This window comes from Seriola dumerili, unplaced genomic scaffold, assembly GCF_002260705.1.
Source record: "Seriola dumerili isolate Sdu_G_001 unplaced genomic scaffold, Sdu_1.0 BDQW01000551.1, whole genome shotgun sequence".
Lineage (NCBI taxonomy): Eukaryota > Metazoa > Chordata > Actinopteri > Carangiformes > Carangidae > Seriola > Seriola dumerili.
In genome coordinates this window covers 72,907-93,178 of record NW_019174806.1, presented here as the reverse complement: position 1 = coordinate 93,178, position 20,272 = coordinate 72,907, and the positions used below count along the sequence as shown (strand labels likewise).

Genomic DNA, 20,272 nt, shown 5'->3' with positions numbered 1-20,272 from the left:
TAGATCTCCACTGAAACAGATTTTCTGTCCACATGACAACTTATTTTTTCGCTTCAAGGGGAAGGTTTAGGTGAAGATTTAAAGGAAATTAAAATGAAATTGTTATTATTATGTGTCTCTATAGACTGATGACAAACAAAACTCAAATACTGGTTGAGAGATAAAGTGCAGACATGAGTTACAAAGGCCATTTTTTGCTACCTCAACAAACCAGAGGGAGATGGGATGAACAGAATAAATGTTAAAGAGAGATAAATGTTTCGCAGTATTAATATAGTATATTTCTTAAAAAAAAAAAAAAAAGTGTGAAAATGTGAGAGGAACTGAATACACTTGCGGTTCTTTCTGTTTCGACCGTCCAGTCTTCTGGTAAATTATATGATTGTGCAACATCACTGATGTTTTTCTTTCCTCTGCCATAATCGACTTGTTTTATATGATGAATAGTGCAATAAAAACATATTACTGAAGTTATGTCTGCAAGTAATATGGTACAGGTGGGACTGGTGACCAGCATTGCTCTTCTGAGAGCCAAAGTGCCTATAAAGAAAAAAAAAATTGTGTCCGTCTTTGATGCTTTGATGACATTACTGGATTTTTGAGGCTGATTCTCATTTTGATATTTGGAAGTTTGAAAATGTGATAAAGATGTATTGGCATTGCTCTCTGGTTGACAAAGCGTGTAGTGGAGACAGTATTTCTAAACAACCTCACACCCAGTTTGGCATTTCTGTTTGTAATGTCCTTACTTATTTATTTAATTATTGGCCGATAGATCAACCTAGACAATTTACCAGTTCTAAATCTGTAAGTTATGATATACCTGTGTGACATTTCACTTCTTATTAGCAGCCATAATGACATGTTGTTCTGTTCAGAGGTTGTTTTCAAAAGTTGTTTTTGTTTTAGTCAACTGAGGAAAACTTGATAAAAAAAAATAAAAAAAACAGATACAAAAAAATAATCTTGTTTTATGTCTTTTTTTTTGGGATTTGCAGTTTTTTGGATTTAGACCAAGCCTGGATACAACACCTGAGCACTGTGAGTACATTTGAGATATAAACTGCAAGCTGTTCTTTGAGAGGGATGTGAAATTAGACATGCAGGACATGAGTCATAGCAGAGCATAGCAACAGCCCACTGTTATATGTCCTGTCTTGTGTTGGCAGGTGTAATCTGAGTTTTGTTAATGATACCTGCTGTTCAGATTTCTTTGTGGGATCATGATTTAAGGCCACATTTCAATAAATCTGTGCTAGTCAAAAAAAAAAAAAGAAAAAAAAAAGAGAAAAGTTCTTAAATATGAGATCCAATAATGTCCATGATACAACCAAGTGCTGATCATATAAATGCACAAGAAAGAGCCCATTTACCTAATGGTTTAATGCTGCTATTAGAGTTCATCCTTATGTTTTGCTCACATTTTCTTTACTTTGACATTGTGTCTCACAGGCTACACTGCCGTGTGAAAAAATAAACTAATTATAAGTATACATTTTTCTTTTCTTTTCTACAAACCTTATTAAAACCCAGTATGAAGAAAAGTATTGAAGTGGGTGGCCACCCTTCCTTCTTCCACAAACTGAGCTGGAGACAAAATACAGAAATGGCAATATAGCATTGTTGTAAGGAAAGATTTCATGTTAAAAACAACAAATACATATCCCCTTTGCTTCTAAAAAAGTCATTCACAGTCAAAGAAATGTATATTATCCACATACATTTTTGTTTGGGGTCAATAAATAAACAATAAATCTGAGATCTAGGAGGGTAGTCCTGCATAAAAAGTATTGTCAACACCAATCACGTATAAAGAGGTTATGAAAATCCATTGTATTTATTCATCTCTGAAACCCCAAACAGAAGTACTTCTGAATCATGACATCAATTTTATATTAAATTCGGGAATGGAATAAAATCAGGAAAAGTCTTTGAGCATCAAAGTGTATGTTTTTTAAGCTGTTTAAGAAGGCCGGACAGAACATGAAGATCACGTTCAGTAGCATGGTAAGTTTGTGAATGTTTAAGGGACCAGTTAACTGGACTGGTGTTTAATTTATTTTAATTTAATTTAAGATTTATGTACAGCCTGTGTTGCTGAAAAAGTGTTATTTTGTGTTGGATATCTGTTTTTAGTTTTGTGTGTATGTGCAGTTATATCATGTTTATATTGTTGACAAAATAAAACATGTCATTGGTATTTTTATTTTACTTAATCATTTTTATACTATTTTAATATTGTTTTTCTCTTATGTGTTATGTATGAACTGCAAAAAGATAAATCACTGGGTCTACAGCTAATAGGGTTGCTTAGATTTAGTGTGTAGATTCCAGTGTTTTCTGTCAACTCATGTATACATCTGGGCATACCATACAAATACACATATGCACTGACAAAAAGATGTATTGCAGCACAAACCTTTTTTTTTATTGTCAACTCATATCTGTGCTTGATGGTCACAGCTCCCATTCACAGAGCTGGGCCCACAGTGTGTACACATACCACACCTGCACTTAGGCAAAACCTAGTTTATAAATTGATAAACTACAAATATGCACTATATGCCCACTTTGTTCTCAATTACTGTGTGCTGATAAAAACCGCGTCATGTAAAGTGCACCCTTTTGAAAGACGTAATACGCCCCAAAACTAAACATTTGAGTTTTGTCTTCACAAGGTGTTTGCACCAGCTCAAATGGTCATTGTTTGCGCTGTCGTATCAGAACAGGAACGGAGCTCAGAAATATGACTGATGTCACATCAGGTATAAGAGCTGTGGCCATGCCCTCGCCCTCCTGTTTGTGGATTTAGCCCGTGATCATCAACAACGTCAGACCGCACAAATCTTAAGGGGAGAGATCAGGTGAGATTTTGTGAAGCAGTGATTCCTCCAAACTAAAGTTGTCCAGTCCTGCATGGAAGACTTTATTTTCATAGCAATTAAATGCAATAAAAGATTCTATGAATTTAATTTCTCCCTTTCTGGTTTATGATGGACTATTAGTGAAAAAAAAACAACCTCAGAAGCCTCAATTGCGCAAGACTGGACATGGAGCAAGATATTTTTTTGGTCATGGTTTTGATATGTGTGGCATTTTGAATCTTCACTTTTCCTCAAATTCCTTTTCTTCTAATTTCAGCAATGACGTTCCAGTCAAGTGTGATCAACTCACAGCCGCAGATGTCAGGAACACAGTACAATGTGTCCTCTGGATCATCAGACTGGAGTTCAAATGTGTGCGATTGCTGTGAAGACTGTGGCATCTGTATGTGATTTTAGGTACACAGGCAAAAATTAACCAACACTGCGAAATGAATCCCGACATGACAAAATGTCTCTCACCTCCAGGTCTTTGCGCAACATTTGTCCCATGTATCCTGGGCTGTAAGGTGGCTCAGGACAACGGGGACAGCTGCTGCCTGCCCTTCCTTCCTGGTGCCATGATTGCTCTAAGGACAAGTATTCGCAGCAGATACCACATTGAAGTAAGTGTGCTAAAGAAAACAAACAAAAAAATTGTACTGAAAATAGGATGCATGAGATGCAGACCCAGTTCCTGTCAGTAAAATGATTTTACCACAAACATAATGAGGATTGTTTACTCTGCCTGTGCTTTTCCCCAGGGCTCAGTGTGTGATGACTGGGTTGTCATGGCCTGCCTGCCTCTGTGTGGACTGTGTCAGATGGCACGGGAGCAGAAGATGAGAGGATAAAAAGAGGTCAAATTGCAAGGAGAGCGCACATGTGGATATTTACATTTCTTGGTCTGGACACCATTTCTGTATTTGAAATTGCAATTTGAATATATATTGGTATAACCATAATTAAGCGCTGTATAGTCAAAACATGTACAGTAGAACAAGGTTTACAATGTAAGAATAACAGCCAGATAATCAGACTGAACTGCCATTTTGTTTCACTTTATTATTCTATACCTATAGAACATTTTATATCATATCTATAATATACATATTTAAAAAGTCAGAGATGTGGGCAGGCATTCAAAGAATCACAGAGATGGAAGAAAAGACAACAGAGAAATAATTCAGTATTTTAACAGGCCTAAACTTTTACACTCAACTATTGTCTTTCATTATAAGTTAAACAGCGACTCACTGTGTTGAAATTGTCCTTATGCAACCAACTTTGTAACACACGAAGAAGGAAATGCTGAGATTTACAGCAACAATGACTTTCTATAAAACAAATGTATAAAACAAATATTTTATGTATGTTTAATTATAGAGTATATTCAAGCGAAAGTGTTTCAATAAAACCTTGTGGAATTATCATGCTGGGATGTAGGGGTTTTTTTTTTTGACATGTAATTAACTGGAACTGGATATGGAAGGAAGAGAATGGGTGTCACCCATCTTCCTCTTTCTGATTAAGTGTTTATTTAAGATGAGCACGTTACAACGAAGCTTTCTGATAAGGCATGGTCAGGTGAACAACATTCATCTCAACAGGTAAGGCTGTCATGGCAAATAGTGTCATTACGTTTAACTTCAAATATAGTAAGATATTTAGCTATTGCTTTTCTGATGAGTCAAGTATGAGAGTCAAGATTATGTGAAAGATTGTAAGAGGACAACTTCTCTCAGGATATTATTGTTTATTTGGAAGTGCTGTTTCGTGAATATTAGCAAGTTTTTAGACTAAAAATACCTCCTTTAAAGAAGTTGAATCTAAAATGTAGGAGAAATAATGTTAGAATGTTTAAGATAGAAAAGGTACATTTCAGAAGTCTCCCTGTCCGTGTTAATGCTGACATTACTCATGAGGATCGACACAAAATGTTGCTATATTCGAGTTGCCTGTTCCTGTACAAATAAACGCCAAACTATTTGCTGTGCTGCTTAGCCAACAATGACAATCCTTTTATGGCATGTTTTTAACAGTATAATTCGTGAATTTAACAGTATCATGTGAAACAGGCAGGAGGAGGAGGAAAGGAAGTGCAGAGTGAAAAGGGATATGAAAGCATTATAAAAAGAGGAACAGAGTTATCCTTTTGACTTCGCGGTTAAAATTTCTTGGCAAACACCTGTAATCCTCAGGTGAGGATAACAGGGTGCTTGTAATTGAGACTATTATAGGAAACTCTTGAAACTTTTGGTTCTGGTAAGACACACTAACATCAGCAAGAAACTGTTTAATTAAGTGAAGGATATTCACGTCATGAATATACTAAAACATCGTAAAAACCGGGCTAATTTTATTTTGGTGCTCTATATGAGTTTTATTTTAAAGCATTTATTAGGCTATACTAGACTTTGTTCCTGAAAACATGACTCAATTTACTACTTTTAACTGTGTGTGTGTATAGATATATATGTATGTTTGTATTTATATCCATGCAAATCCTTTCATGGCATGTTTATAACAGAATCATGTGTGAATTTAACAGTACCGTGTGCCGGGAGGAGGAGGAGGAACGCAAGTGCAGAGTGAGCAGGGATATGAAAACATAAGAGAGGAACTGAGTTATCCTTGTGACTTCAAGGTTCTAATTTCTTGGCTCAATACAGGTGTAATCTTGAGGTGAGGAGACATCAGACTATGTTTCTGAAAACATGACTGTATTTAATAAATATCTTAACTTACATTTACTTCAGTCACATACAGTATAATGTGTGTGTGTGTGTGTGTGTGTGAGTGTGTGTGTCTGCATGTATGTATGTATTGACACAAAAGAAATTTTTATTAGAAATGAATCTATTCTGTTTCCACAAAGTTTTAAAGGTACATTTCAGACTTTTGAAAAGCTTTACAATTCAAATATAAATGTTCACCTGAAAACCAAAGACAAAACATTTTGGAGAAGGATGTCAAATTATTCATCTAATTTTCCATATGTCCTGTAAAGGTAAACAGGACTAACATTGTGATATATACATAAGAACTGTGGTAACAGGTCTGCATTAGTGTTTTTCTGCTTAGAAAGTAAAGAATTTCCATACAAAGGTACAGTAGTTGAAAAGAATTTTGTTCTTAGCCTGATTTAAAAATGTAACTTTCAATTTGCTCATACAACATAACATATGTGTTGTCCTGCTCTCTGTTCTCAGATTCCCGTACCACGTTTAACTAATCAACAACCCAGAGACCTTTTCAACATATTCTAACAGACCAAATCAACAAAGCCACCGATGAAAGTTAAATTTTAAAAGGACCGTTTCTCTGGACTACAACAAGATAAGATGGCTGGTCTACTTCATCAGCTGTTGTCAGTTACAGTTGTTCTTGGTGCTGTTCAACTCATAAGTGGTTATAGCTTCAAAAACTGCATTGCAGATCCACGCTCAAATGGATCACTCTTCAACTGCATCAGTCGAAAGGAAGAGAAGATGTCTGCTATTTTACATGACCTGCCAACATCTGCCATCAATCTCACCATCTCCAAGACTCATGTGAGGCACATCTGCAACTGCAGCTTTGTTCGTCTACCAAAGCTTAAATACCTAAGAATAGACAATAACCCCGTGAATACCATCGATCAATCTGCTTTCCAAAACTTGCATCAACTTCAGTCTCTAAATTTATCTGTTAACAACATATCAGAACTGAACCCTTATCTGTTTAAGGACCTTCACAATCTCACCTCTCTGTCGCTGTCAGACAATAAATTAAAGACACTCCCTGAGGGCATTTTCTCTGCTACTCTCAATCTAAACACTTTAAACATGAGGCAAAACCTTCTGACAAATTTCTCAGAGATCGCTGAGTCTGTGTCACATCTAATGAATCTGAAAATATTAGACCTTTGCTATAACAGTTTGACCTCTCTCAGCCACTCAAATGTGTCGCTACCCAAATCCCTCACTACTTTATATATATGTAGAAACAATCTGTCTACATTAGGATGTAAAGATTCATTTCTCAGGTTCATCAACATACTAGATTTGTCATACAATTCTAGGCTCCCTACGACAGCTTTTCAACGAGTGGATTTGAGACATATAAACTATCTGCGTTTGCGTTCAACAAATGTCAGGGTAGTGGAGTTTTTAAACATCAGCAACGTCAAAGTAGGTCAGGTTGATTTCTCTGGCCTGGGTCTAAAAAATGACAGCCTGCTCATGGAGCTATGCAAATTGTTAAGGAGAAAGGTTAATCGGATTAAAAATCTGCACCTGAGTGATAATGGGATTGGGCATCTAACAAACTACACACTGTACTACTGTCCTAATATCACAGGGGATCTGGATCTATCCCGCAACAAACTGAAAAGCACAAGTTGTCTTAGCTTTCTCAGAAGACAGACGTACATAAAAAGCTTCAATGCAGAGCATAACCATCTCACCTCCCTCCAATCCTGTAACAAACAAACTAAGGTTAGTTTAAAAAGTCTGGAAGAGCTGAGCTATCGTTACAACCGCATTCTCTCAGTGAATTCCTTTGCTTTCTTTCATACGCCAAATATCAAGAAGCTGCAACTTAACATAAACACAATTGCTTTTCTTGATCGTAAAGCTCTCAAAGGGCTGAAAAAGCTTGAGGAACTCCGTTTGGACAATAACCTCTTAACTGATTTGTTCAATGAGACTTTTGAAGACAATAACAAACTGCAAGTCCTTAACTTACGCAACAATCGTATTTCTGTCATTTTCAATGGGACCTTCCTCATGCTTTGGAATCTGACAACATTGGACCTGGGAGGTAATAAGATCACTCATTTTCAGCCATCAGGTTTTGATGGACTAAAAAGTCTGTCCAAACTCTATCTAGATGGAAACAACCTCAAACACATTGACACCTCCATCTATCGTGTATTTCAAGATACACTCACAGTGCTGGATTTACAAAGTAATCAGATTCGCTTCCTCACTGAAAATAACAGCTCACCATTTAAGAATCTCAGCAAACTCAGTGATTTGAAATTGGATGGGCAGCGGCCTTATGGCATGACCGTTTTGCCCCACACTTTTTTTCGTGGCCTCTACTCACTAAAATATCTGTATCTCACCAACAATAACATCTTTCATCTGCCTCCTGATGTATTTGATGATCTGACAAGCTTACAGTTCCTCACACTGGATAAGTGCTGTGTTGGGGTGACACAACTAGAACCAGGAGTCTTTAAAAATCTAAGAAATTTGACCAAATTGACTGTAGAAAGTATGGGCATTCAGAACTTCTCTAAGGAGGTTTTTGGGAATCTTACACAGTTAAGCTCACTGCAGCTCAACCGCAATGTGATGCAGAGCATTCAGGTAGATGCACTACAGAGTCTACCAAAACTCCTCTACCTTGACATACGTAACATTCCTTTAAGCTGCACCTGCAAGAACAGCTTGCTGCAAAACTGGACAATATATAACAAAAATGTTCAGGTTGTATATCTCTATAATCTACAGTGCCAAAATGATGCAAATTACAAATTCCACAACTTTAAAACTAATGTTTGTTACATAGATCTAGGAGAGTACCTGTTCTTTAGCACAGCGGTGGTGATCTTCCTGTTCACAGTCACTCCTTTACTTTATGTCAAGCTCTACTGGAAAATGAAGTACAGCTACTATGTGTTCCGTTCATGGTTTAGTGATCAGTGGCGCAGGCTTAGGGAGGAGGAGGAAAACTGCAAATATGATGCATTTATTTCCTATAATTCCTCTGATGAACAATGGGTCATGGACCAGTTGCTGCCTAACCTGGAGGGAAATGGATCATCTTTTAAACTTTGCCTACATCACAGGGACTTTGAACTGGGCCGCGATATTGTGGACAACATTGTCTCTGCTGTATACAGCAGCCGTAAAACTATTTGTGTGGTGAGCAGGAATTTCCTACAAAGTGAGTGGTGTTCACTAGAAATCCAGCTTGCCAGCTACCGACTCTTTGATGAGCACCGAGATGTTCTTCTGCTCGTGTTCTTGGAGCCAATCTCTGAGAGGCAGCTGTCAGCCTATCACCGCATGCGGAAAGTCATGTTAAAAAAGACTTATCTGCAGTGGCCTGACTCAGACTGCACTAACCCAATGCAGGCCCAAGACCTGTTTTGGAATCAGCTGCGTAGGGCAATGAGAATGGGGAGCAGACTCAAAATGGAAGAAAATATCAACAACGAAGGTTGTGTTAATGCTGAAAGTGAAGAAACTGAACATTCTGAGACATCAGATGAAAACTATTACTTGCTACCTTAAAACGATTTGAGGATTTTATTCGTGATTTAGTCGGGATAAAACCTTCAGTATGTTAAATGAATGATTCAACTCTCTGCTGCGGGGAGAGGGTCATGAAAATAACTGTGAATAAACAGTGCGATACATTGTAAGACTAACAATAACATCATTTATTCAAGCATGAATCAGCAGTGTCATTTAATATCTTGTGATCAGTTTCTTGCATGTACCCCCCCCACACACACACACGCACATAAAAGTCAAATAGCCTTCACAATAGCACACTCCTAGCTAAAATGAATAATCTGTACAGAATTTCCCATTATAGCACCTGTGTTAATGAAGATGTGTTAATATACAGTTCTGCATATTAAAAAAATTCTCTAAAGATGCAAACAATACATAATTGTGTTTCTTTATCTATTTAAATGGCAAAAAAGAATAAAAGGTGTAACTCTTAAGGTGACAGCTATTGCTATTACATTTAATAAAACATGCAAACAACACATATTTTCACTGACTGTGAACAAAAAAACTTGGTATGACTTAAGAGAGCATTGTTGTTTAGTTAGCCAAAGACACGTTCACAGGAATGGCTCTATGCAGAGTTTCACAACACATTAGTACAGTTTCATAGGAGGAAAGGACCAGTGCTCAGGGCTTGGTAAAGAAGAAAGGGGAAGTGCTGGGCCTCTTTCAAGCATGTGAGATGGGGGGTAATGCATCATGTCAATGTTGTGGGACCTGAAGGGAGGACACGTTGAAGGGTGACTGAATTGGCTAAAAGGCTGGAAATGGTTGCTCTGATTAGGATGGTGAATTTGAGTGGAGAAGGAGGGAGCCAAAGAATATCTATCAGTTTCGAATGGGTCTTGCTCCTGGGGAAAATGCATTGGCTCTGCTGAACGTCTATCTGGCAGCTGTGTTTGGTAAAGAAAGAAGGGCTGGATGTTGCTATCATTGTGGTGAGGCCCACGCCTCCTTTCTGTAACTGCTGTGGTGTGGTTCATAAAGCGGTTTTCAAAGGAATCAAAAATAACAGACTCCTTGCTCCTTGGCCTGTTGAAACTGTCTTCCCAGTGCTGAGATGCTGAGGCTCTCTCTCCCCAGTATGAGGTGGGACAGGGCGCAAACAAATGATCGCTTGCTGAAGCTCCAGAGGACTCAATGTCCATACAGAACTGAGGAGAGCACCTTAGTCTGGGGATATCATCCAAAAGACTGGCAGATGTATCCACAGGGCTTCTGAGCCATTCAGCAGTCTTCACATGAAACACCAAAGAGCATTTTATTCCAGAGAATTTTAAATTATCTGATGATCATCAAAGGACGGATAACAGCTGGGCCACATGTGAAATTAACTTAAATAAGAAAGTGGCAGTATAAACTTTAGGTCTTACCTGTTCAAGGCTCTGGTGTCGCTGTAGCCTGGACTTCCAGTTAAAATGATTACTTCCCATTATTTTGAAGGATGTAGTTTTCTTGGTGTCAAAACATGGCCGATTAGCAGCGTTGGCTTGAAATACTGATGCATCTAAAAAGAAGGAGACATAACTGAAAAACTGGCCAGAAACTTTGTGTGCAGGGCTTCCTACTGAAAGAATTTACAGAATGGATTCCACTCATTGAACTCCTGACAAAGGTCACTTTTAAGGATAAGCCTGTGTTAAAGCTGGAGTACAGGACTTTTACATATAAATGAACGTCCATTACATTCAAGCTCGTGCCAAACGAGTTCACATAATGCAGATAAGGCTTATCATTGCCAGGTAAATCTATCTGTGTTTCATAGTATACCAGAGTTTTAAATCTAGTGTATATGGCGACATTCCTGTGCTGGCCCACCAGTAGTGATGTGTTTGACATCAACCAGCAACGTTTGGTTTACCAACGGTTTGACCATTTACTGTCATTGCCAGAAGGTGGAGCCAGAAGTTCCGCTAAGCAGGGTTAAAAACAATAAGGAGGAGATGAAAGACACATTCCTGCTATTCTATAATAGCTGCAGCTGGCATAAAGGGCAAGGAAACATAATAATGTGCTAACAAAGGCAAAAGAAGAAGACTTCAAACTAGTAAATATGAATATACACAATGCAAACAAAAATTAGGTTTGCAAAGGTTTTATAAAGGAAAGAACTCAACACATTTATCAGGCCTCAAAGATACAGTCAGTGTGTTAAGGTAAATAAAACTGAATGTAAACATAACTTTCTTTACAAAAAAACTCCACAGGGCAGCATTGAAGATTGGTAATATTGACAATCATCACAGTACAATCTCTATATCAATATGGTATTATCAATATTGAGGTAAAGACGCTATCGATATGAATACTAATGAGTTCAATATCACACAGTAAAAGTTTCAGGTTTTAACCATGTGAACATGACACCTTCAGTAATGTTGGTAAGCTTAAACTTGTTTCTCATTTTTAGATTAGAACTGTGAAACACAATATGACAACAAAAGAATTGTGTGACTATACAGAGAGATAGCAAACAAGTTCTCATTTAAAAATAATAATAATCTTATACAAATCACCATATTTTCTTTGTACTAAGAGAATTCAAGAGCTGTCAAGTATTTCAGTGCCTACATGTAGGCAAGAGCTCACCTTCATCTATCATGGCTGGCTCCTGATTGTGATCCTGGACTTCATTTGTGAGATCGGTACAAAAACTGAGGCGTCGCTGCTCCTTGAGAAGGTTCTCCTGAAGCCGGGGTCCATGCCTCTCCCGCAGAGCCTTCAATAGCACCTCCCTGCTCTCTGCCACCAGGTTTCTCCTTCTCAGAAGTGGGAACTGCAAACAGTCACACAAACGTGCTGCCATTGCACTGACAGACGTAGATACACATCTGGGACCTTGTCTTCTGTGTTGTATGTCAAAGCTATCAGCAGTGAGTGAGCTGGAGAGCTGAAGTGGGCTTGGGCTGAGACCATGACCTTGTGTCTGGTATTCAGGAGGCTCTTGGTTGTTTGGGGTGGACTCAAAAGTAGAAATTATGTGTGTCTTGACCTTCTTTTTCCATGCCTTCACACTTTTTCTATCAGCAGTGGGAGTCAGTGGAGATGCTTTGTCCTTTTCAGGCATGACAGAGTTGGCCATTTTGCTCTTGATTATTACTACATCAAGGGAGCTGTGTTTAGATGAGAAAATGCATTTATTGCTTTGAGGTGAAAGATCAAGTTGTTGCTGTGGTCTCTGCCCAGGTGTAACATCTAATCCATGACTTATTTTCTTCTCCTTTTCCCTGCTGTCATCACAGATGTTTGTAGCAGGGTCTGCTTTCTTTTCAAATGGCACAACCGCATCAGTATCAGCACACAGCAAATCCTTACTGGACAATGGAGGAGGAATGTAAGTAGTTGAAGATGGATGTGAAATGGCATGGTTCTTTTTTTGTGTTTTCTGTCCACTTTTCTCCAGCTTCCCCTGCTCACTTAACAGGCGTTCAATGTCAATAGACTTCACCTCATGGTTGAATAGACCATGGTGTCCTATCAGTCGGCTGTCTGTGATGATGCTGGGCTCATGTGAAGCAGGAATGACATTTGGAAATAGTGAAGGACAATGACAACTACTATGACAACAGTGATTGGCATGTGCCATGTCTGTACTGCTTTGGTGACGGCAGTGATGGTGATGTAATTTGTTCTTTGAGGCCTCTTTCCCACCAGCTCTCATCTGACTCCTCTCCTTGCGGGTCTTCAGTCGTTTCATTTTGTGCTGCCCATCTGCAGTGAATCTGTTCACTGAGCAGCAGTTTTTATCTGTTGCTCTTGATTGCTTGTTCAAAAAATTTAGGATCTTTTTGTTGTCTGATAAAGCCCTGCCACTCATGTGGCTCATGCTGCATCCGATTCTGTGAAAAGATAACTGCAGTTAGTCATTTCTAAGAAATTATGATGTAGGTAGGAAATAGAGATAAGAGAGCTAGGTTAACTGCTACAGGATGTTGTTGCACCTCAATGAGCTCAACGCTTCTTCTAGATTTGAGCAAAATGTATTAAAGATAGTGGCTGAATTCAATGTCAAACCTCTTATCTGAAAAAACTGATAACTACAAAAATAAGTGAGTGATCAAGAACATATTTCTAGGTTACAATTTCTGACTGTTAGGATACAAATGTGACCCTACTTTCCCTGGAAATTAAAAAAAAAAAAAAAAAAAAAAAAAAAAAAGGTTAACCATCCAAACATTATTAAGTACTTAAAAACTTGCCCTTTACTAACAGAGGGCATAAACAGAAACAAAGTATCTGGAAATATATACCCGTAAACTAACACATCCAAATATTGTCAGTCTTTCACTTACCTTCTAAAGTAAAAGTGAACATTAATTGCAACAACTTATACTAGTGTGACAACATCCTTGCAATCGCGCCCCCTGCGATATCAGACACCTAACATTTGCCTTCAACCTGCTAGTGTAGCCTAACTGATAGCTAGCTAACAGGTGATAATATCGTCAACCACCAAGTGCAATTTAACTTTAAACACACCTGTATGAAATTACAGTATTCAGCTGCTAATAAACAGAGTAACTAATCTTAAATCCACGCATGTCATGCGAGACAAATACTAAATCTAAAAATTTTATACAAATGTAAACTTACTAATAAATAACGCTGCTTACCGAACTTGTCTGCAGTCGTTTTTGCCGAATGTAAATCTGTCGTTGCTCAGCAACATGCCGAAGACAGTGTTGCCAGATTTGACGGACAAAAAGTAGCAGTCAGAGCCTAGAATCAATTAATCTATCTATCTATGCAATTTGGAAAATTAATTAATTGTGTTTGCCCGCCGAACAACCTCTCACTGGATGTTATTTGTTTGTTTGTTTTTTACACCATTTTGAGTAAACTCTAGAGGCAGTTGTGAGTAAAAATCTCAAAAGATGAGTAGTTTCAGAAATACCCCAACAATCATACCATAGTCAAAGTCACGAAGATGTATTTTTATCTGATTCTGATGTGTTGTATGAACATTAAATGACGCTCCTAACTTGTATCTGCATGGTTTTATGCACTGCGCTGCAGCCACATGATAGGCTGATTGCATAATTTTATAAATAAGCGTGTACAGGTGTTCCTAATAAAGTGCTCAGTGAGTGTTCCAGTTTACCATTTATAACACCTGCATGTACCTGTTCCTTTCACCTCACATGGTAACTTCACCTCAGCTCCCTCCCTTCTCAAATAATACAGGCAAACTTCTCCTAGGCGTAAACCACACAAAAAGGTGCCCAAATTATAACCCACCCAATTAAAAAAAATAGCTAAATCACGCGGAAAACCGCCCAAAATGGCTACACTCGACGCAGATTTCTTTACGCAGCACTAACTCCCATGAACACAAACGAGCAGGGCGAATCCACTTACACAGACGAGGAGGTAAAACCGTTTCATCTTTTTTATTCCTCTTCACACGAGAAATGCTTTACTTATCATTTATTCGTATCGCATGCTCTAAAACTCATTACAAAACACATAGTAATAATCAAATGTCCCATTACACTAAAATACATGAAAACATATATGTCATTGCCCATGGAGGATAATGGTACATGCAACTGTAGTGAAAATTTACTTCCTGAAACTGAACTGGGGGTTGACGATATTTTGATTTAGTGGTAGCCTATGTTCAGTAATATAAATGTAACTGTTGTGTAAAGCGCTACCTTCTCCCCTTTTGCACAATACAGACTTGCATGATTTAACTTTAATACCAACCAGGGTGTGACCGTTATCTCTCTGCTAAACTACATCTGTCTTGTGTTTCCAGCAAGTAGGCTAGCTATTGTGGCTAATTCTACCAACCTCCATAGCTTTAGCAAGGAATTATAGCTATAGAATATTGATTTATCGGTTTGTTTCCGTTCTAAAAAGTACCAAAGCCCCTGCGTGACTGCTTTCCAACACAGACAGAGTCAAGTCATGAGTGCTGAAGACCCAAATCCAGCCGCCACACCCACTCCCTGTGTGGACAACCAGGGAGATGGACGATGGATGTCTCTGGTGTGTGAAATTATCATTATTGTTATGAGTTTTCTATTATTTCTTCCTCGGATTTTACCTGGCTACAACGTAACACAGCCATGATTTGTCAGGTTTCCCAGCCTGCATTGTCGCTAATGATTAGTTTTATGAGATGTGAGTTTAAGGGAGCTATCATAGATGAAAATTGTCCAAGTCTGACATAATTTATAGCATGTTGCTAATATGATAACAGCATTTTTCTCAAAACAGTAGTCAGAAACAAAAAAGATAAATAATTACAGTTGATTTATTTTTATGAGACATAACTGTAGAGTAGTAGAGCTGGAATGATCTTATAATAATCTGAAACTATTTTGATAATTGATTTATGGTGTCAGACATTTTTCAAGCAAGACTGGTTAATGGGGTTAACGGGCTTATTCCAGCTTCTGCAGCTTTTCTTTGACATATATCACATTAAAATTAATATCTTTGGCTTTTGAACAGTTGGTATGACAAATCAAGACATTTGCATATGTCACTTTCTACTCTGCAAAGCTGTGAGAGGCATCTTTCGCATTATTTGATGTTCCATAGATGAAGCTATGTATCAATTACCCCCACTATATAATATCTTCCAATTTCCATATCTGAATATATACAATAATATACCAAATACAAAAGACATTTTTTGTATGTGTGTCTCCATTTCTCATGAACCATTTCAAAAGTATCGTTTTAGGACTGCAATTAATGGTTATTTTCATTATCAATTAATCTATTGATTATTTTCTTGATCAAGCACTTGTTCTTAAAACATAAGAAAATTGTGAAAAATGCACATTATACTTTCCCAAGGCCCAAAGAGATGCACTCAAAGCACTCAATGCACTCAAATTGCTCATATAACCAAAAGTCCAAAATCCAAAGTTATTCAGTTCATTATTTATCATATATGACACATTTCAGAAGATGGAGCCAGCAAATATTTGGATAAAAAATACTATAAATCAATTATGAAAATAGTTGCTGATTACTTTTTTGTTGATTGACTCCTCCATTGACTGACATGCTTCACCTTTAAGAGTTGCCTTTAATGCTGCATATTGGGTGATGTTTGATATTGGAAATTGAAAAATCTTCACATTTGTTTTTCCTTTTTTCCCCTATGTAGCACAACCGCTTTGTGTCTGACAGCAAAGATAAAGAACCTGATGTCCTGTTTGTTGGAGACTCTCTTATTCAGCTCATGCACCAGTTTGGGGTAAAACATAGATCACATTCCTATATGGGTCTGCTCTGTACACAGTGTTTGACACACTGTGCACACCTTCAAATTGTGTTCAACACGTGGACATATTGTGGTTTCTCCGCAGATATGGAGGCAACTGTTCTCTCCTCTCCATGCCCTTAATTTTGGGGTGGGTGGTGATGCAACACAACATGTGCTTTGGAGACTGAGCAACGGTGAACTGGATAACATCAGCCCAAAGGTACAAAACACTGCCAAAAATAGAGAACATGATCATGCTTGTTTGTTCACACAGTAGACTCATTGTGCTCAACTTTGTGCTGAGATCCTAATTCCAGGTACATTGGCCGGGAACTATCAATGACATCTGCTCAGTCCTATAATCTTTCCTCTTTTGTTGTTGTAGGTTGTAGTGCTGTGGGTTGGCACCAACAATCATGGGCACACAGCAGAACAGATCTGTGGAGGCATCATGGCTATCATCCAAGTCATCAAGAACAAGCTCCCTCATGCCCGCACGCTTGTACTTGTAGGTTTTCTCTGATATATTCCAGATACATCCGGAAGTGTTAATTTACTAATCTGCATGTCTGTTGAAAATGCTGCAGTAGAAGGACAGTAAGAAAAAACACCGTAGCTATTTAAGATACTTGCATGATTTCTTTAACTCACACTGTTGAAACCTCATATTAACTTCAGAATGTACTTCTGCTCAGAACAAGGATCGTGGATTTAGTCCACATCTCTTATTGTACATTGGAAGAACATTAGAAATGGATCTTTTAATGGCCAGAATTAACAAGAGGAATGATTACCACAAGAAAACCCTGTTTCATTGCTCATGGGTGCACCTGACTAATACAGACTTAAAAGAATTTGAAACCAGTGTTTTTTAAAAACACTTAAATTATATGTAAAGTGTTTGGATGTGAGCAATACTTTACATACAAAAATAAAAAAAGCAGCATTTGTTTAGGAGAGGGTTACAAACTTCAGTGGAGTTTGGAGTGCACCTAATTTCCATTTTGGGAAACATTTGTTTAATTTTTATATTGGTACTTCTTATTGTAAAAATATTACAAAAATGCCTGAGAGTTTTCCATCTTTTTAACAATAGCATACATTCATCTATTTTCCAGGGATTACTGCCCAGAGGTAAATTGCCAAACCCTCTGCGGGAGCGAAATGCCAATGTGAACATGCTGGTCCAGGAGGCCGTATCGTCCCTCCCCCACGCCTCTTTCCTCAGTGTGGACCCTGGCTTTGTCCACTCCAATGGTAGCATCTCCCACCAGGACATGTACGACTACCTCCACCTGACTCCCCAGGGCTACCAGGCTGTGTGTGAACCCCTGCACGCTCATCTCAAGTCCATGCTAGATAAACCTGCAGAGAACTGAGCAACCAGGGCACAAACTTACACTACCGCAGTGGTCCTCGCCCCTGTTTCCAGAGAGCATCGCACTCATCTTTTTAAGACCTTGAATGATGGATAGAATCAATTATTAAGGTCTAAGGGCTGCTCAAACTATTTGTGCAAGTCCTCTCCATGGCCAGGGTTGGTGACCACTGTTACAGGTAATGGAACCGTAAAGTTTTTGGTGTTTATGATGCAGTCAGAAATTAAATGTGCTGTACTATAGAGAGACAAAGTCCTCCTTCAATTCCCACATAAACATCTGTTCCACTAGCTTTCGCTTCTAAAAGATTTTTTCAACCGAAGGATTATTTCATTTGTATGCCACTTGATACAAGGGTTGAATATGATAAGGGGAGCTCTGTGCGTCAACAGTCAGGACAATGAAGGGATGATATCTGTAATATGTAAATAAATCCAGATGTCCAGTGGTTATAAATAAAGCTTTTAAAAAGATGCAGTAACTTTTTACTCTAACAAAGACATGCTGTAGGTTAAAACATTAGTTGCTGCACCTTATTTAAACCTTTATTTATAACTGTGTGCTGTGTGAGCTATGCAGCTACAGCTCTTGTGAGTCTATCAAAGCAGCTTGATTGACCTTAGAATATGGACAGACACCTGCTTTTTAGAACAAACCTTCTATGGCAAAATATACTGTCCGACTGAGGCTACTGGAACAGGATTTATCTGGAAAAGGGTGCGAGACTGTGGCTCTTCACATGCCAGGACATGTCTGATTAAAAAAAAAAAAAAAGTAAATAAATAAATAACAAGATACAAGAATTGCCCTGACAGAGAAATTCCTGTAATTTGTCATTTTGGTTTCTCAGTTTCACTAAGTTCCGTTTATTTGTCAATAGCTTTATTTACTCTTTTGTGATGTCTTATGTCTTTTGTACATTTTACTTTGAATGACCAAATGTGTCATTGACCATTACTGTCTACTTGCTTATCATGTCACATGTTACTTCATTATTGTCCTTGTACCTTTTTGCTTCACCCAATGTAATAGCAACAGATTTTTGATGTGAGAGGCTGTGTTTAGCTAAACATGGGTATGTTTGAGCAGGTCGTAAAGTCATATTGAAACATCTACAGTTGCTTGTGCTTCAGGTTCAATCTTGTGTGCAACATAATGGCCCATTAGGCGATCTAAAACGTTTTACTTCACACTAATATTCCTCTGAATTATGTTTCAGGGTGTCTGATTGTGTAAGTGATGAAAGAATGCATTAAACACAAAGACAAAATGGTTTCAGTATCCCTTGACTGATTGATCAGATGTGCGTGCTGATGATGATTTAATGTCACTGAAACAGTGCTACATTTTTATTCGTCAAAGACTACTAGGTTCATCTAGAGTACATATACACAGATTATGTCCACAAAAGATTAATTGCGTTTGGTTGACTGGTTTTGTTCCACTATTAGACAATGGCTAAAGGCAGAGAGCTGCATTTCTGAAACTAGAGAAGGGGGAACAAGTCTAGCTTTGCTGTCCGCTAAATCCAGTTTCAACAATGTTAGTACAAGACTGTCACCTCGACCAACAGTTATTATGCATAGTACAATATCTCATACTTACAATTCTGGCTGTTGCCTAAATAATAACAAACATTATCTTACATAACAGTTAGGGGCATATCAATTACAGTGGTTTCAGCAGGGCTGATAATAATTGTGATTGATCTTGAAAGCATGAAGTGCTTTTACCATGGAAAATATTTTGTATATAACCACAGACAGATCGACATACAGTACATATCCTTTTTACTTCTCACTTTCCTCGCATGTTGTTTAAAGAGGTTGTTTAAAGAATGGAACAGATCATTTGATCTCAGCTTGGATCAGTAAGAAAAAAGCACAGAACTTGTGTGTGTATAGAAATGTGTGTGTGACACATTTAACCACATGCTACTCATATAATAACAAGACCCTGTATGAAAAGTTGCACTCAAGGGTATGATGTGGGTCTGTTCACTTTCTCACGACAATGAGCCATTACTCAAAGGCTTATTGGCAAAGGTCCATCTTTCTTTTTATTCACAACAACCCACTGAAAAGGTGCTGGTTGTGCAAGACATGCTTCACATAACATGCAGATGACAAATGAGCCAGACCGACACCAACCTTTATAAAGAGCCACGACAACAATCATTTCATTCCCTCACTGGGGCTGACGTTAGTGCACACACAGAACTTCTTTGCCTGGACATACTATATCGTACAGGCTTTACTCCAGCATCATGGGATCAAGGATGCTTCTGCTGTTGGTTCTTATGCTGCTAATGTTCACTGAACACAGCCAAGGTATTGAATACTTTATCAGAATAATATATTATATGAGTTGTAAAAGTAACTTTCTTTGCATTTAGTGGATTTTATACTGTGATTTTTTTTCCAAAGGTGTTCCTGAGACACAGAAACAATCTTTGACTGTCAGTGCATTCACTGATGGTATGTGAGATTAATGTTCAAAACATATTTTTTA

The 20,272-nt window shown here is 38.0% G+C and overlaps 2 protein-coding genes across 4 annotated transcripts; both read left to right on the top strand.

Annotated features, from left to right (window-relative positions):
• The first annotated feature begins 3,143 nt into the window (after positions 1-3,143).
• Positions 3,144-4,259, top strand: cnfn (cornifelin). Its single transcript, XM_022764675.1, has 3 exons — positions 3,144-3,267; positions 3,351-3,487; positions 3,626-4,259. Exons 1-3 carry the CDS (start codon positions 3,144-3,146, stop codon positions 3,713-3,715), a joined length of 351 nt encoding a protein of 116 aa, XP_022620396.1. The 3' UTR covers positions 3,716-4,259.
• Positions 4,260-4,386: 127 nt separating this feature from the next.
• pafah1b3 (platelet activating factor acetylhydrolase 1b catalytic subunit 3) lies at positions 4,387-19,034 on the top strand. 3 transcript variants are annotated; one of them, XM_022764632.1, is made up of 8 exons: positions 4,387-4,471; positions 5,413-5,546; positions 6,074-6,415; positions 15,020-15,148; positions 16,284-16,373; positions 16,486-16,602; positions 16,768-16,890; positions 17,501-19,034. In XM_022764632.1, exons 3-8 carry the CDS (start codon positions 6,206-6,208, stop codon positions 17,759-17,761), a joined length of 930 nt encoding a protein of 309 aa, XP_022620353.1. In that variant the 5' UTR covers positions 4,387-4,471; positions 5,413-5,546; positions 6,074-6,205; the 3' UTR covers positions 17,762-19,034. The 3 variants fall into 3 exon arrangements, with proteins under 3 accessions (XP_022620353.1, XP_022620352.1, XP_022620354.1); XM_022764633.1 differs by lacking the exons at positions 4,387-4,471; positions 5,413-5,546; positions 6,074-6,415 and adding an exon at positions 14,507-14,524; XM_022764631.1 differs by lacking the exons at positions 15,020-15,148; positions 16,284-16,373; positions 16,486-16,602; positions 16,768-16,890; positions 17,501-19,034 and having other exon boundaries at positions 6,074-9,518.
• Positions 19,035-20,272: the final 1,238 nt, after the last annotated feature.

Coding starts and splice junctions, on each gene's coding strand:
- cnfn (XM_022764675.1), top strand. CDS start 3,144: ATGACGTTCCAGTCAAGTGTGATCAACTCACAGCCGCAGATGTCAGGA. Junction 3,268..3,350: donor CTGTGAAGACTGTGGCATCT/GTATGTGATTTT, acceptor TCTCACCTCCAG/GTCTTTGCGCAACATTTGTC. Junction 3,488..3,625: donor GCAGCAGATACCACATTGAA/GTAAGTGTGCTA, acceptor GCTTTTCCCCAG/GGCTCAGTGTGTGATGACTG.
- pafah1b3 (XM_022764631.1), top strand. CDS start 6,206: ATGGCTGGTCTACTTCATCAGCTGTTGTCAGTTACAGTTGTTCTTGGT.